The sequence below is a fragment of the Rhinatrema bivittatum genome, chromosome 3 (genome assembly GCF_901001135.1).
Source record: "Rhinatrema bivittatum chromosome 3, aRhiBiv1.1, whole genome shotgun sequence".
NCBI classification, from domain to species: domain Eukaryota; kingdom Metazoa; phylum Chordata; class Amphibia; order Gymnophiona; family Rhinatrematidae; genus Rhinatrema; species Rhinatrema bivittatum.
Genome location: NC_042617.1, coordinates 305408568 through 305426266, shown reverse-complemented (window position 1 = coordinate 305426266; position 17699 = coordinate 305408568). Strand labels below are relative to the sequence as shown.

The following is a 17699-nucleotide window of genomic DNA, read 5'->3' as shown; positions in this document are numbered from 1 at the left end:
ATTGGGAAGTGAGTGAGAAGGGGATGGAGGGTAGAAGGGAAGTGAAGAAGGGAATAAGTTGAGAGACAAAGAGGGGACAGTTGGAGGCTAGGAAGGGAAGGGAGACACAGAGAGAAAGATGAGAGCCCTAGAAGTAGTGAGAAAGAGGGGGAAGGGGGAAATGAAGGGCTGGAAGAGCCGAGAGATAGAGAGGAGGGTTGGTGGGGGGGGGGGGTGTGAAAAGTTAGAGGGGGAAGGTAGAGTGCTGGGAAAATCAATGCGGTTAGATACACGGAAAGAGATGGGAAAGGAGGAAAAGAAGTGAAAAAATTGGTGAAGTCGGGACAAAAGAGAGAGAGGCGGAGAAAAAGATGCTGAAAAGTGATATGAAGGAGATATCACAGGAGCTGGAGAGACAGATAAAAAGGAGGCAATGGTGATGAAAACAGAGATAAAGGAAAGAAACAACAGGAAAAGCAATCTGAGAAGATAACCAAGAGAGAAAGAGAGAGACAAAATATGAATGTGATGGACTCTCAGACTGGATCCATGTCTTGGAATATGGTCTGGGAGAGATTTTTGGTTAGGGCACTGCCCCCCCCCCGAGTGTCTTTATGGGAACATTGGAAAAAAAAATGTTATATGTGCAGTACCATTTAACCAGCACCAGAGGGCATAAGGAATGGCTGTAAACCCCTTTGTGTATTGTTTAATAGGGAAGTTTGTAGATGAAGTTAATGATGGGTTCTAGTGACGCCGGGGAGAGGCCCAAGGCTGAAGAGACATTCTTCTCAGAAGGAATCATCAGGGGCACTCAGTCTGGGTTTGCACGAGGGACCAGGAGGAGTTGACCCTATTCCAAGTTCTGGACGATAATGGACTAGAGAGGAGCTCACCGGGAGGGATGTACCAGGGATGTTGGGGAAGTCCGTGAATGCTGTCTGGGGACAGAACTGCTACTACACCTTAGGAAAGGGGCCTGCTGTGCGAGTACACGGCTCAGAAGGAAGCTGATGCTGATGTATCCTACTGATGGTGGCGTGGGATATTGTGAATATGGGATTTATGAGGTGCTGCAGAAATGTCAGCAATATATTTCTATTGGAATACGAAGAAGGAATAAGGTAGAGCTTGCTGAAAGATCGGGAAAAGTCTTTGATGTCTGATACAAGTTGTTGATAACTGTGTAATTGATTGATGAAAGCTGTATCTTGGCAGTGAAAGCTTGTGGACTCTGATTAACTCAGTAATCCTTTACTACCCTCTGTCATCTTGTAAATATTTACCCCAGAAATAAAAGTTCAGATGTTTTGAAGCAGAACTTGGTGTGGGTCTTAATTGTGGGATAAATTGTCTTACCAGCAACAAGCACGCAGAGAGGGGCAGGGCTCACAGGTGGCAGACCCCGGGGGTCGTTCCCCCCCCCCCCCCCCCCACTTCCCGTTTCCAGTTTAAGAAAAGGATGGGCACCCAATTCTGCCCCTAGCCCAGGACCTACCATACCATCTGCTTGACCAACATTGCTGAACTGAGAGACTGGCACTCGGCCCGCAAAAGGGGCAAGACCCTCTCAATATTTTGTGTGGCCAGCCGAGGATATGAAAAAATGCTGTCTGGCTAGCAAGGTTAGCCAGATAAACCTATCCAGTCGGGAAATTCACTGACGCAGGGGTGCTGCTCAATATCCATTACTCTCTTAAAGTTAGCCGGCTGTTTGGAAGTTAACAGCCAGAAGGCCTGAGGGATTGACAGGGGGGAGGGGAAGTGGGGGGGAGGTAATTGAACGGTATGGATACAAGCCCAGAGGCACTGCTTGACCTTGTATTTCAGTACTCAGGTCACACAGGAAGGATTCTTAAATTGCATTGCTTACATTAATAAGGCAGGTGTCACAATTTGCACTGATTACATATATATGCATGCGGTGTTGCCAGTTTCTGATGTACAGTAAGTGGGCGGGCCACCTCTTGTAGCCTCCTCCTAGAATGAGGCACATTCTTTTCACAGGACAACAAAAGACACAGAGGGTGAAGTAGCTCTCAGAGTCGAGTGAGAGCTACACTGTGAAAGGGACAAGCAGCTTATATTGCATCTTCTGCTTTGGAGGACAATGAAGGTCTATTTTCTGGCCATTGCCTTTATTGGGATCACCGGCTGCATTGCCTTTGAGACCTGTCCCAGTACAAGTAAGTACAGGAACTTTACATTCCAAATGAACCGGGAATCCAGGCAAAATTATTTTTGTAAAATCTAATGCTGTTGCAAAATACCAGACTGGCAGACTAGTAAGTAACTGAAGTATTCTATTAATTCACAGAACAGATACAGCACAGGCAGCAGCAGTGCAAGCTTCCCTCACACACACACACACACACACACACTGCCCCACCACAGAACAGGTACAGCTCAGACAGCAGCAGTACAAGTTTTGCTCTCACACACACACACTGCCCCACCACAGAGCAGGTACAGCACAGACAGCAGCAGTGCAAGCTTCACACACACACACATCCCCACCACAGAGCAGGTACAGCACAGACAGCAGCAGTGCAAGCTTCCCTCACTCACACACACACTGCCCCACCACAGAACAGGTACAGCTCAGAGAACAGCAGGGCAAGCTTTGCTCACACACACACACACACACACACACACACACATACACACACACACACACACACACTGCCCCACCACAGAACAGGTACAGCTCAGACAGCAGCAGTGCAAGTTTTGCTCTCACATACATACACACACACTGCCCCACCACAGAGCAGGTACAGCACAGACAGCAGCAGTGCAAGCTTCACACACACACACACACTACCCCACCACAGAGCAGGTACAGCACAGACAGCAGCAGTGCAAGCTTCACACACACACACACATCCCCACCACAGAGCAGGTACAGCACAGACAGCAGCAGTGCAAGCTTTACACACACACACACACACACACATACACACACACACACTGCCCCACCACAGAACAGGTACAGCTCAGACAGCAGCTGTGCACGTTTTGCTCTCACATACATACACACACACTGCCCCACCACAGAGCAGGTATAGCACAGACAGCAGCAGTGCAAGCTTCACACACACACACATCCCCACCACAGAGCAGGTACAGCACAGACAGCAGCAGTGCAAGCTGTACTCACACACACACACACACACACACACACACACACACACACACATCCCCACCACAGAGCAGGTACAGCACAGACAGCAGCAGTGCAAGCTGTACTCACACACACACACACACACACACACTGCCTCACTACAGAAAAAGTACAGCACAGGTGGCAGCGGTGCAAACTTCCCTCACAAACGTCAACCCTGTTTTAAAAGTCCTTCGATAGGTCAGTATTTATCTCCATTATTTTCTTGGCCTCTGTTCTATTTTGAGAACCAATTAAAGATCACTGTAGCATTACAAATATGACAAATTTGCACTTATGACAGAACTTAGATGTTTAACCTAATTTACATACTGTGTTTATTTTTGACCAGACAGTATCCTCCAGCTCTTTTGGGCTGAAAGCCCAATTGGAACCAAGGCTGGTATTTGGCCCCATGAGCCTTCATTCACAATCAGGGATAATGTTTTCCCTCTTATATCCCCTCCCAACTTATGTCTAGTCCATTTATTGCAGTGACGGTAATGGGCGGGAGACCACGCACCAGGGCTTCTTCTGGAGCTCTGCAGTCATGGGCCCTGAATCCGGACATTAGATGTCACCATTAAGCAATGACTATTCCTCCGCAGCATCCCCAGCCAGCTGACCCAGGGAAAGGGACTGAATTAGGGGCATTGTGTATGGAAGTGCACAATTACCAACTGAACCACTGAGCTGGCCTCTACTTTAAATACTATTAACAATGATTTAGAAGTGCAATATATTTTGAGAAATCCCCAGAGCCATCCATTCACAGAACTTAAAGACTTGGTATCCTTGTGCCCATCCCCTGAGCCATCCAGTCCTAGAGGTGAGAGGCTCTAGTCTGTATCCCTGCGCCCATCCCCTGAGCCATCCAGTCCTAGAGGTGAGGGGCTCTGTATCCCTGTGCCCATCCCCTGAGCCATCCAGCCCTAGAGGTGAGAGGCTCTGTATCCCTGTGCCCATCCCCTGAGCCATCCAGTCCTAGAGGTGAGAGGCTCTGTATCCCTGTGCTCATCCCCTGAGCCATCCAGTCCTAGAGGTGAGAGGCTCTGTAATCCTGTGCCCATCCCCTGAGCCATCCAGTCCTAGAGGTGAGAGGCTCTGTATCCCTGTGCCCATCCCCTGAGCCATCCAGTCCTAGAGGTGAGAGGCTCTGTATCCCTGTGCCCATCCCCTGAGCCATCCAGTCCTAGAGGTGAGACGCTCTGTATCCCTGTGCCCATCCCCTGAGCCATCCAGTCCTAGAGGTGAGAGGCTCTGTATCCCTGTGCCCATCCCCTGAGCCATCCAGTCCTAGAGGTGAGAGGCTCTGTATCCCTGTGCTCATCCCCTGAGCCATCCAGCCCTAGAGGTGAGAGGCTCTGTATCCCTGTGCCCCTCCCCTGAGCCATCCAGTCCTAGAGGTGAGAGGCTCTGTGTCCCTGTGCCCATCCCCTGAGCCATCCAGTCCTAGAGGTGAGGGGCTCTGTATCCCTGTGCCCATCCCCTGAGCCATCCAGTCCTAGAGGTGAGAGGCTCTGTGTCCCTGTGCCCATCCCCTGAGCCATCCAGTCCTAGAGGTGAGAGGCTCTGTATCCCTGTGCCCCTCCCCTGAGCCATCCAGTCCTAGAGGTGAGAGGCTCTGTATCTCTGTGCCCATCCCCTGAGCCATCCAGTCCTAGAGGTGAGAGGCTCTGTATCCCTGTGCCCCTCCCCTGAGCCATCCAGTCCTAGAGGTGAGAGGCTCTGTATCTCTGTGCCCATCCCCTGAGCCATCCAGTCCTAGAGGTGAGAGGCTCTGTATCCCTGTGCCCCTCCCCTGAGCCATCCAGTCCTAGAGGTGAGAGGCTCTGTATCCCTGTGCCCATCCCCTGAGCCATCCAGTCCTAGAGGTGAGAGGCTCTGTATCCCTGTGCCCATCCCCTGAGCCATCCAGTCCTAGAGGTGAGAGGCTCTGTGTCCCTGTGCCCATCCCCTGAGCCATCCAGTCCTAGAGGTGAGAGGCTCTGTGTCCCTGTGCCCATCCCCTGAGCCATCCAGTCCTAGAGGTGAGAGGCTCTGTATCCCTGTGCCCATCCCCTGAGTCATCCAGTCCTAGAGGTGAGAGACCCTGTATCCCTGTGCCCATCCCCTGAGCCATCCAGTCCTAGAGGTGAGAGGCTCTGTATCCCTGTGCCCATCCCCTGAGCCATCCAGTCCTAGAGGTGAGAGGCTCTGTATCCCTGTGCCCATCCCCTGAGCCATCCAGTCCTAAAGATGAGAGGCTCTGTATCCCTGTGCCCCTCCCCTGAGCCATCCAGTCCTAGAGGTGAGAGGCTCTGTATCCCTGTGCCCCTCCCCTGAGCCATCCAGTCCTAGAGGTGAGAGGCTCTGTATCCCTGTGCCCATCCCCTGAGCCATCCAGTCTTAGAGGTGAGAGGCTCTGTGTCCCTGTGCCCATCCCCTGAGCCATCCAGTCCTAGAGGTGAGAGGCTCTGTATCCCTGTGCCCATCCCCTGAGCCATCCAGTCCTAGAGGTGAGAGGCTCTGTATCCCTGTGCCCATCCCCTGAGCCATCCAGTCCTAGAGGTGAGAGGCTCTGTATCCCTGTGCCCCTCCCCTGAGCCATCCAGTCCTAGAGGTGAGAGGCTCTGTATCCCTGCGCTCATCCCCTGAACCATCCAGTCCTAGAGGTGAGAGGCTCTGTATCCCTGTGCCCCTCCCCTGAGCCATCCAGTCCTAGAGGTGAGAGGCTCTGTATCCCTGTGCCCATCCCCTGAGCCATCCAGTCCTAGAGGTGAGAGGCTTTGTATCCCTGTGCCCCTCCCCTGAGCCATCCAGTCCTAGAGGTGAGAGGCTCTGTATCCCTGTGCCCATCCCCTGAGCCATCCAGTCCTAGAGGTGAGAGGCTCTGTATCCCTGTGCCCATCCCCTGAGCCATCCAGCCCTAGAGGTGAGAGGCTCTGTATCCCTGTGCCCATCCCCTGAGCTATCCAGTCCTAGAGGTGAGAGGCTCTGTATCCCTGTACCCATCCTCTGAGCCATCCAGTCCTAGAGGTGAGAGGCTCTGTATCCCTGTACCCATCCTCTGAGCCATCCAGTCCTAGAGGTGAGAGGCTCTGTATCCCTGTGCCCATCCCCTGAGCCATCCAGTCCTAGAGGTGAGAGGCTCTGTATCCCTGCGCCCATCCCCTGAGCCATCCAGTCCTAGAGGTGAGAGGCTCTGTATCCCTGTGCCCATCCCCTGAGCCATCCAGTCCTAGAGGTGAGAGATTTTATGTTCCTCTGCCAGTCCCCCAAGCTATTCAGCCCTAGAGAAGACAGGCTGTGTGTCTGTCAGTCCTTGGAGTTTGCAGTCCCTCAGTGGGCCGATGCAATAAGCCCTGCATTAAGAATATGTGATGAAATTCCGTGCATAGTTTCTTAATGGAGGTGCTAAACATTTTTTAACTCCAAATACAGTAAAAGAAATCATTTCCCTGAAGAATTGAGATGTAAAAATTTGAGTTCAGCACAGGCTGAACACATATTTTAACTCGGGTGGCAAGGGGAGTCTTGGATAGGATTTATGCACATAAAAATCATTTTATCCTTGTTTTGTGTCCATAAATAATATTTATGCACAGATGACATACTTTGTGTGTGCAAAGCATGTTTCCTGCTTACAAATCCCGATTACAGGTCCCAGTGCCAGAAACCCAGCTTCTGCCCATAGACTGACACTAGCGCTGGAAACTTTACTCCACCTCTGACCAGTAGTAAAATTTCCAACATTAAGAAAACCTGAGTTAAGCCAGCGCACCTCTCTGCATTGGGGATGACAGTTAATGCCTTCATTTGTATGGGATTTCCATGTGAGGGCGCTAAGCAGGACGCACAGTTTTATGGGCACATGCTTTGTATGTAAAACTCCTTGTTGCACCAGGAGTTTCATCTCCACACAAAAATGTGCCCCCCAACTGCGGATAAAACTGTGTGCTCTGCTGGATACACCATTTTGTATCAGACCCTTAGTTAATCAAAGAGTGGCCTGGAATTCTACATTGTCCGATTAGCTGCATCACAATATCAATCGATTCTCATTACTGGTTGCCACTGGGGCCTGGTCTCTGTCCTGGTTCATGCTGGAAATTACGTCTCTGCGATATTCAGAGTCCTACAGGGAGCAGCTTGCAACCTTCCTATGTGGCATCTGGGTGTGGTAGGAATAAAGCTTCTTTAAGGAAGGATCATAGTGAATAATAATAATAATTACCCACCAGTAACACAGTGAGTCAGTCATTAAAAGGCTTATTAAAGAAGGGGTGGAACCAAGCAACAAATATGCCATCCTCCCTTTTGAAGTATGGGCTGCACGTATGAGCTAACAGCAACAGAGAGGCAGCACCATCAGAGTAGCACCAAATAAGATGTATAGTGTTGGAAAAAAAGGAAGGGAAGAAATATCTAAACAGGAGTTATAAGGGGAAGAGGCCACTTTATGCTGTCTATACAGGACATGTGTATGACATCTACAGTTTCTTATCCCAATGCACATGCATGTGTGCAGAGATACAGAGAGGACAGAGAGGAGCACCCGGAAGGTGGTGTGGTGCTTTATGTCCGGGATGGCATAGAGTCCAACAGGATAAACATCCTGCACGAGACTAAATGCACAATTGAATCTTTATGGGTAGAAATCTCTTGTGTGTCGGGGAAGACTATAGTGATAGGAGTATACTACCATCCACCTGTTCAAGATGGTCAGACTGACAGTGAAATGCTAAGAGAAATTAAGGAAGCTAACCAAATTGGTAGTGCAGTAATAATGGGAGACTTCAATTACCCCAATATTGACTGGGTAAATGTATCATCGGGACACGTTAGAGAGATAAAGTTCCTGGATAGAATAAATGATAGCTTTTTGGAGCAATTGGTTCAGCAACTGACGAGAGAGGGAGCAATTTTAGATCTAAGTCTCAGTGGAGAACAGGATTTGGTGAGAGAGGTAACGGTGGTGGGATCGCTTGGCAATAGTGATCATAATATGATCAAATTTGATTTAATGACTGGAAGGGGGACAATAAGCAAATCCACGTCTCTCGTGCTAAACTTTCAAAAGGGAAACTTTGATAAAATGAGAAAAATAGTTAGAAAAAAACTGAAAGGAGCAGCTACAAAAGTAAAAACTGTGCAAGAGGTGTGGTCATTGTTAAAAAATATCATCCTAGAAACACAATCCAGATGTATTCCACACATTAAGAAAGGTGGAAAGAAGGCAAAACGATTACCGGCATGGTTAAAAGGGGAGGTGAAAGAAGCTATTTTAGCCAAAAGATCTTCATTCAAAAATTGGAAGAAGGATCCAACAGAATTATATTGGATAATGCATAAACATTGGCAAGTTAAATGTAAGACATTGATAAGACAGGCTAAGAGAGAATTTGAAAAGAAGTTGGCCGTAGAGGCAAAAACTCACAGTAAAAACTTTTTTAAATATATCCGAAGCAGAAAGCCTGAGAGGGAGTCAGTTGGACCGTTAGATGATCGAGGGGTTAAAGGGGCACTTAGAGAAGATAAGGCCATCGCGGAAAGATTAAATGATTTCTTTGCTTCGGTGTTTACTGAAGAGGATGTTGGGGAGGTACCCGTACTGGAGAAGGTTTTCATGGGTAATGATTCAGAATGACTGAACCAAATCACGGTGAACCTAGAAGATGTGGTAGACCTGATTGACAAACTTAAGAATAGTAAATGACCTGGACCAGATGGTATACACCCCAGAGTTCTGAAGGAACTAAAAAATGAAATTTCAGACCTATTAGTAAAAATTTGTAACCTATCATTAAAATCATCCATTGTACCTGAAGACTGGAGGATAGCTAATGTAACCCCCATATTTAAAAAGGGCTCCAGGGGCGATCCGGGAAACTACAGACCAGTTAGCCTGACTTCAGTGCCAGGAAAAATAGTGGAAAGTGTTCTAAACATCAAAATCACAGAACATTTAGAAAGACATGGTTTAATGGAACAAAGTCAGCATGGCTTTACCCAAGGCAAGTCTTGCCTCACAAATCTGCTTCACTTTTTTGAAGGAGTTAATAAACATGTGGATAAAGGTGAACCGGTAGATGTAGTGTACTTGGATTTTCAGAAGGCGTTTGACAAAGTTCCTCATGAGAGGCTTCTAGGAAAAATAAAAAGTCATGGGATAGGTGGCGATGTCCTTTCGTGGATTACAAACTGGCTAAAAAACAGGAAACAGAGAGTAGGATTAAATGGACAATTTTCTCAGTGGAAGAGAGTGGGCAGTGGAGTGCCTCAGGGATCTGTATTGGGACCCTTACTTTTCAATATATTTATAAATGATCTGGAAAGAAATACGATGAGTGAGGTAATCAAATTTGCGGATGATACAAAACTGTTCAGAGTAGTTAAATCAAGAGCAGATTGTGATAAATTGCAGGAAGACCTTGTGAGGCTGGAAAATTGGGCATCAAAATGGCAGATGAAATTTAATGTGGCTAAGTGCAAGGTGATGCATATAGGGAAAAATAACCCATGCTATAGTTACACAATGTTAGGTTCCATATTAGGTGCTACAACCCAAGAAAGAGATCTAGGCGTCATAGTGGATAAGACATTGAAATTGTCAGTTCAGTGTGCTGCGGCAGTCAAAAAAGCAAACAGAATGTTGGGAATTATTAGAAAGGGAATGGTGAATAAAACGGAAAATGTCATAATGCCTCTGTATCGCTCCATGGTGAGACCGCACCTTGAATACTGTGTACAATTCTGGTCGCCGCATCTCAAAAAAGATATAATTGCGATGGAAAAGGTACAGAGAACGGCTACCAAAATGATAAGGGGAATGGAACAGCTCCCCTATGAGGAAAGACTAAAGAGGTTAGGACTTTTCAGCTTGGAGAAAAGATGGCTGAGGGGGGATATGTGTTTAAAATCATGAGAGGTCTAGAACGGGTAGATGTGAATCGGTTTTTTACTCTTTCGGATAATGGAAAGACTAGGGGGCACTCCATGAAGTTAGCATGTGGCACATTTAAAACTAATCGGAGAAAGTTCTTTTTCACTCAACGCACAATTAAACTCTGGAATTTGTTGCCAGAAGATGTGGTTAGTGCAGTTAGTATAGCTGTGTTTTAAAAAAGGAATGGATAAGTTTTGGAGGAGAAGTCCATTACCTGCTATTAATTAAGCTGACTTAGATAATAACCACCGCTACTGCTAGCAACTGTAACATGGAATAGACTTAGTTTTTGGGTATTTGCCAGGTTCTTATGGCCTGGATTGGCCACTGTTGGAAACAGGATGCTGGGCTTGATGGACCCTTGGTCTGACCCAGTATGGCATGTTCTTATGTTCTTATTTTTTTCCAGTAATGAAAAGGGTTCTAGATACTTTTAATAAAATATATAATAAGAGCAGACTTCAGTAAATTAGGAGAACTGGTTCCAAATAATTATAACGGATGTTATTGTTATTTAAGTGATTGATGTTTGACTGGTTTAATCGTTACACTTCCTTGCTAAGCTTACTGTTCCTATGTATCCCCTCCCCTATACCTGTTCATTGTAATTTCCACCTGCTGTTATGCTGTAAACCGATATGATGTCGCTACGAATATTGGTATAGAAAAGTTTATGAATAAATAAATAGATCCCAGTAAAACCCTGTTGCGGCACACAAATGCCTGCTTCAGAGGAAATGTTTAAGAAAAGAGTCCTTTGGAAACCAATGCCTTTTTAATGCTCGACGGAGACAATCCAAAGCTGTAATGTATTCCTAAAACCAGCAAAAAAACGGCAGATTTGGTGTAATCTAATGGAATTCCCAGAAAATGTTGCAAAGGGTGGCGGGACCTCCCACAAAGAAATTCATCTACACGCCTTCCTCTTCTTTCCAGAATTTCAATAGACCTAATCTAGCAACTATGGGAGCAATCTTTATAAATTGGGAAGCCAGCCGTTCAATCTATGAAACCAGTAAAAGAGGTTTAACAGCAACACCACGATTGCTGTAATCACTGCTTCCCAATATTCATGCAATCTAACACATAACAGGAAGCTATGAGTAAAAGTCCCCTTAATAATATGACAATAATACAATTATCAGAATCCCTTAGTCTCATTTTAAAAAAACTTTGGTGACATCAAAATAGCTTCTATGCAATATCTTAAACTGCATTTCTCGAAGCTGGAAAGCAAGAGATACAGAGATTAGAGCTTTAAATAAATTCCCCAAATCTGTTACTGGGATTTCAGTGCCTAGCTCTGTCGACCATTTTGATGCCACAGCTTTAGATTTGTCTAGTCTCATTTTGTACCAGCAAGCCAATCCCAATGATCAAATTCGCCAGGGATTCAGAACCCAAAATAGAAGGGTCTTGATGCTTTATTTCCAGTGTATAATGCCTAGCCTGTAAACAGGTATAGAAATGTTTACTAGGGAGATGAAAGTCTTCCCTCAGCAGTTCAAACAAGTCTTGTAATCCCTTGAGTATACCAGAAACGAAAAATACTACTTTGTATTCTAGGAGCAAAACGGGGATTCCCTAGCAAAGGTAGCAAAGCAGAATACTACCAGGACATACCCAACCAGTGACATGCACGGTATCATGCCAATGCCCATTTCATTGCCACTGATAATGGATAACTTCTTGGAGAAGCAGGCAAGTGGTGGTTTGGCATATGGAAGACGCCCCAAGGAGAAAAAGGCTGAATAGTTTGACGCTACCAGATTAGAAGTACAAAACTTAAGCTCTCCCATTAATCGTTCCCAACCAAATCAAAGCGGACATGCAGCATTATAAAATCTGAAATCTCGGAACGTAATTCCCCCTTTAGAAACTTCCTGCAACAGAGTAGCATTAACTAATATGCACAGATATTATTTTTCCACAAAAGAACTAGACAACATAGATTTCAGTTTCTCACAATGTCCCTATGTACTAGCCAGCAAAGGAGCATTTGAAGTCAATATAATAACTTTGAAAGTAACACCGTCTTGAATAATTCCTGCCAATGGGGATCTCCATCCAAGGCTGTAAGTGCTGCTGAAATTAATCTAGAATGGGATCAATATTTAAAGAACATATATCCAAAATGTGAGAAGGAAAATGTAATCCCCAAATATTTAGAAGAAGCAGATATGGGAACATGCCCCGCCAGACCCGTTGGGTACTTGCAAGTAATGGAAGTGCTTCCGATTTAGTAAAATTAATGGTCAGTTCAGCAAAACTGCCAAAATGTTCAAGAGTCGTATTATTACTACAACAGCAGTGTTCGGATTAGCCAAAAAAAAGCAAATCGTCACCTGCAGCCTTTCCCTCTTTTCTGATCTGTCACTCTTTGCTGTAACCAGGACCTGACTTTCCCTCCAAGGCGCTGCCAGTCCCCCTACGGCACGTTCCCTCCCTTTTCTCCTTTTTCTGCCCAGCCCTTGAACTGTGGCAGTGGGGTGGTAGCACCTTTCGACACCTTCATCTTGGTTCTTTCTTGCCTCTAACCCCCTTCCTTAACCCACCTACCGTCTCTTCATCGTTTGAGCATTGTATCTCTCACTTTACTCCATTTTTCTCTCTCATCGTGCACCGCCCGGACAAACCTCTGGCTTAAACGAGGCCAAGCTGTATTCTCTTCTTTCACCTCTGACCCCCTTTCCCTGCTCTTTTCTTAGGTGACTTCAACATTCACCTTAATGTGGCTCGTGGCTGACAGGTAGATTCCAATCCCCAGCTAGGCTATGGGGTTCAGTAGGTAGCCTTGGTCACCCAGATGGTGTAATGGACCAGCCTGAGGTGAATTATTCACAGTTTTTAGGGCTGACTAGACCTCTCTGTGGATTGCAAGCCTCGACTGTACTGCACGGACCCAGGAACAGTACAGTTAGTTCTCTCTCTCTCTGCCGGAAATGACTCTTAACCCAAAAAAAAAAGGTCGGACTGCAACTTCAGTGGCGGCTGCATAAGATCTGTTTATTTACAGATAGTGACAAATTCCAATCCACAAGCGGTCACAGTGACCAAAACTCACATCTTCTCAAATCAGATGGTAGCGGCATAATACACGGTTCTGGCAGCCATGTTTCTGGTTGAATGCAGCACATATCCCTCTGTGAGCTCTGTGGGGCTGACAAGGCCAGGGTAGCGGTGGGGTTGCTGTCCTGTCCCCTCGAGCTGATGTGATGCCCCACTCCTGAACTCTGCCCAGTTAAAACGCAGCATTGGTCTTACTCACGGTTATCTCAGTATTCACTGGAAGTTGTTCCCTAGTATGGGGAAACCCCCAAAAGTTAAGCTTCTGTTCGGTTTCTAGTCGTACAAGATATGCTGGGTGGGGAGACCTGGAATTAATCATGTTTGATCTGTCTGGGAAACGTTTTGACTGTTTGCAACTGTAGCTCTATTAAATGACCACTGGATGACATTTTGTGAGAGGTGAATAATGTAGTGGGATGTGTTAGTGTGTGTTATGGTTATGAGATGTTGGACTGGATTCTTGGGTACTGCGGTGATGGCCACTCCCACGGGGAGGAGCCCCGAGAGGAACCGCAGTACTAGGCTATATACACGCAGACACAGAGAAGTTGTATTATTGTACAGCTCGATTGTACTGTCCAGGGAGCGGGCAGCAGTGAAGGTAACCCAGAGACGTAGTCCAGGGGTCCTCAGCAGAGGAGACAGTCTCACACTCGAGTAGGTGATAGGCAGTGCGGCTTAGCAGGGACAGGTCCCGGATGTAGACACAGAGCGCTGAAGCTGAAGGTGAGACAGGCTGAAAGGGTTGGTAATCACTGAAGCAGATGCTGTATTGCTGAAGGTCCTGGCAGGCAGAAGTTGTTCAGTGGCAGGCACCAGATTAGGGAGAGCAGGCCCTCGAGGAGTGAGTACCCGGTATCCCAAGATAGATACCTGAAATAGAGCAGAAGGGCCCCCGAGGAGATCTACCGGAGGACCTCAACGCCTTGATAGAGATGGCTGCCCGCATTGACCGCCGCCTACAACAATGGGCCAAGGAGCAGCGCTCCCCTCGCCACAGTTCTGTTGCTGTGTCGGCGAGACCTGTGCCTTCTCCTAAGACTTCTCGCCCAGATGCCCCCACCTGCGACTACGGCAATGTGTGGCTGGCTGGCTTATCCTTAACCTCTACAAGAATCCTCCAAGTCTTTCAGAATTCAGCTGCCTGCCTTCTCATTCTCGCTTCCCGCTAGCTCCATGTCACACCTCTAGTAGCCAGTTTCCCCCGGCTCCCGGTATGGTACCACCACCGGTTCTAAATTCTCATGATCACTGTTAGGCATTCACTGCCTTTCCCAAGCTACCCACACCCCTCCCTTCTCACCTTCGCTGCTCTTCCACCCTTACTCCTCGTACCCACCCCCGCTCTGAGCAAACTGCCTCTTATTCCGCAGCCTTTTTATTCTCAGCCCTTTCTGCTCTGGGTTGAGTTCACCCCTGAGATTAAAAAATGGTATTCACTATCATCTTTTAAGTATAACTTCAAAGCCTATCCCTTCTGTTGTTGTGGTTCTGGCCGCGAGTGCCGCGACCAGACCCTTACCTCCGTGTTCCTGGACCTACTCCCGCTTCTGGAGGCCTGGTTTGCGCCCTGTTTGATGGCGTCCCCGCGGGGGCCGCACCACCGGGAAGCTTCCCATGGATGCCCTGTTTCTAGGTGCGTGCGCCACTTGGACACTTTTCTAGGCCGTTTCCCGCCAGTGGTGACTCCGCCCAGTTCCTGACTTCAGAAGCCGCGGCCTTGATAAGCCGGCCGCGGACACTCAGTCTTTGCCTTGCAACGGGTTTACCTCCCGGTTCCCTGTTGCGTCGTGCCCCGGAGTGAGCTGCCTTGCTACTCGCTCCGTTCCTGCTTGCCTGCTACAGTACCTGCCTGGTTCCTGCTTGCCTGCTACAGTTCCTGCCTGGTTCCAGAACCCGAGCCTTGTTACAGTACTTTCTACTGTCCTAGTCTGGTTCCAGTTCCCAGTCCTGATCATCAACTCGCCTAAGTCCCAGCGGTCAGGCCCCTATGGGCTCCTCCCGGGGGGGGGCTTCGGCTTCCAGGGTGAAGAGCACCTCTACATCCTGCCTGAACATCTGCCTCCCGGCCTGTGGTATACTAGAGACATTGACCATCTTTCCCAGTCTCCTGCAGGTCGGCCCAAGGGTCCACTAAACTGAGCGCCCATAAGAACATAAGAACATAAAATGCCATGCTGGGTCAGACCAAGGGTCCATCAAGCCCAGCATCCTGTTTCCAACAGAGGCCAAACCTGGCAAGTACCCAAACACCAAAAGATCCCATGCTACTGATGCCAGTAATAGCAGTGGCCATTCCCTAAGTCAACTTGATTAATAGCAGTTAATGGACTTCTCCAAGAACTTATCCAAACCTTTTTTGAACCCAGCTACACTAACTGCACTAACCACATTCCTTGTTGTGCCCTCCCAGGGATAAGAAGTGACTGTCCCCAAGGCCACCTGCTAATAATTGCTTATGCACTTTTCCTCCAGCTACTTGACCAAACCCCTTTTTAAGGCCAGCTATGCTAGGATGCCTTGACCACCTCCTCCAGTCACAAATTCCAGAGGTCAACTGTGTGTTAAATTGTGGAAAGTGTTTTTTCCACTTGTTTTAAATCTGCTACCTGTTAGTTTCATGAAATGTCCCTTAGTCCAAATACATTTGAAAAGGTAAATAACTATCCCAATATTTACCTGTTCCACCTCACACATGATTTTATAAACCTCTATAATAATAGCTCCTGGTCCCAGAGGGCCATGGCAAGAGCAGGTAGGAGAGCAGGGAGCAATGAGAACTAGAGGGGTGGGAGGCCTGGGTGCTGTGGGAAATTTCCACCTTTAAAGTACGAGAAGACGGGAATTTTCAAGCCTGCAAGACAACAGACAAGTCAAAGATTATTATTTTATTTTAGGATGGCAACACCCAATGATGTAATATTCAGAATCTTTTCCGTAAGTTTGTAAAACCTTCCGGCTTCTTATTTTTCTGTCTCCCAAAACATGAACGTTACCCTTGCTTTGTTTCACCTTCTGCCCCAGAACTTCAGATCCTTGAGTGAACACGTAGTTAGAAAATGATGCCCAACTGTATTGCTCAACAGCTAAAGCAAGACCGTGAATCCAGAATGCACTGGGAATGTAGCTAAAAAAAACCCAAAAAAACAAAAAACAAGAGCAACAGAATTATCGCCGGTGTCCCTGATGAACCGAAGCCATCTGGTATCCTCAGCCTGAAAAGCCTTTTGTTTCTGTGATACTGCTTGCTCCATTTGAGTGAGGGCAGAGCCCTGCCCATCCCAGAACAGTAGGGCACTGCCAAACTCAATATAGCATGCGTCCTTCTGAAGCGGAGGGGTTTCTGGATTTGGAAATTCAGACTGTAAAGGGGGTCATGTGAGCTGATGCAGGCAGCACCAAGTGCACTGGGGGTTGTCAGCTAGGGAAGTCGTAATGCCCAATGTGCAAGAGACGCAAGCTGGGTCCCTTCAGCTGCTGTCCAGCTGTGCTGCCAGCTGAGCTAGGTCCACTGGTTGCCATCTGCCTTCCCTTAGCCACTTTCACTCCACCTTGTAACTTACAATTTGGAATGTGCAGGGCTAACTAATGTGTCCCTTCCATGGATCATTTTCTGTCTTGTCAGGTTATTTGCTAAATGCCACCTGGCCTGAGGAAGAGAAGAGAGAGAGAGAGAGAGAGAGAAAAGGGAAGGGAGAGAGAAAAAAAAAAGGAAGAGAGAAAATATGGAGAAAAAGAGAGAATTAAGAGAGAGAACTGGAGAGAGAAAAAGAGCACAGAAATATGGATGCAGGGAAGGACCGAGAAAGGGGGAAATGGAAAATGGGAAAGAGAGAGACTTTTCCTGGAAAATAATTAGACAGTTGTTCATGATGCAGGCAGCAAAGCCTGCTGTCTCAGGCACGTCCCCTGCATCTAAACGTGAATTTTCCAGAAATTGTTTACTAAATGCACAGCTCATAAGCATGAACAACTTACATACCTCACTTAGGGGGTTATTTTCCAAGCTACCTTATGAGCTTTTCGCATGGTGCGATGCTAATTTAAAAAAGGGGTGGAATTTCTGGCCAAGTGGGCTGGCTTTGCAATGCCATATCACAAAGTAAATAACTACACCTTTTTCATTAAGGTTTATTTATCATTTATATACTGCTGTCTCAGCATAGCCTTCACAGCGGTTAACATTTCAATAAATACATAGAAGCTGTGCAATATGGCTTTATCACACTTTGCAATGTTTTCACACATAAACATTTCTGAGAGAGAGAGAGAGAGAGAGAGAGAGAGAGAGAGAGAGAGAGAGAGAGAGAGAGAGAGAGAGAGAGAGAGAGAGAGAGAGAACTAGCTATAAGGCTCTCCTAGTACTTAGGTATTTATACCTCTATAGGAGGCCCACCTAGTTACTCGAGGTGAGGTTTAGGTATTAGTGTAGGGGTTAGGGACCACTTTGATATTCAGAGTGAGACGTACGAACAGAACAGTACACTCTTGTGAAGATTTGAGGTCCTTTGGAGTGAGGAAACTCGACCAAAGATGAGATTTGTACAATGTTCTCTCAAC

At 47.1% G+C, this 17699-nt stretch overlaps 1 protein-coding gene across 1 annotated transcript in view; it reads left to right on the top strand.

The window, feature by feature from the left end:
- The first annotated feature begins 1991 nt into the window (after positions 1-1991).
- The window catches only part of ENDOU (endonuclease, poly(U) specific), an 81386-nt gene continuing 65678 nt past the window's right edge, over positions 1992-17699 (top strand). The window contains exon 1 of the mRNA XM_029595119.1: positions 1992-2165. Coding sequence (XP_029450979.1) covers positions 2090-2165 — 76 coding nt within the window. The 5' untranslated portion in view covers positions 1992-2089. The remainder of the gene's footprint in view (positions 2166-17699) is intronic.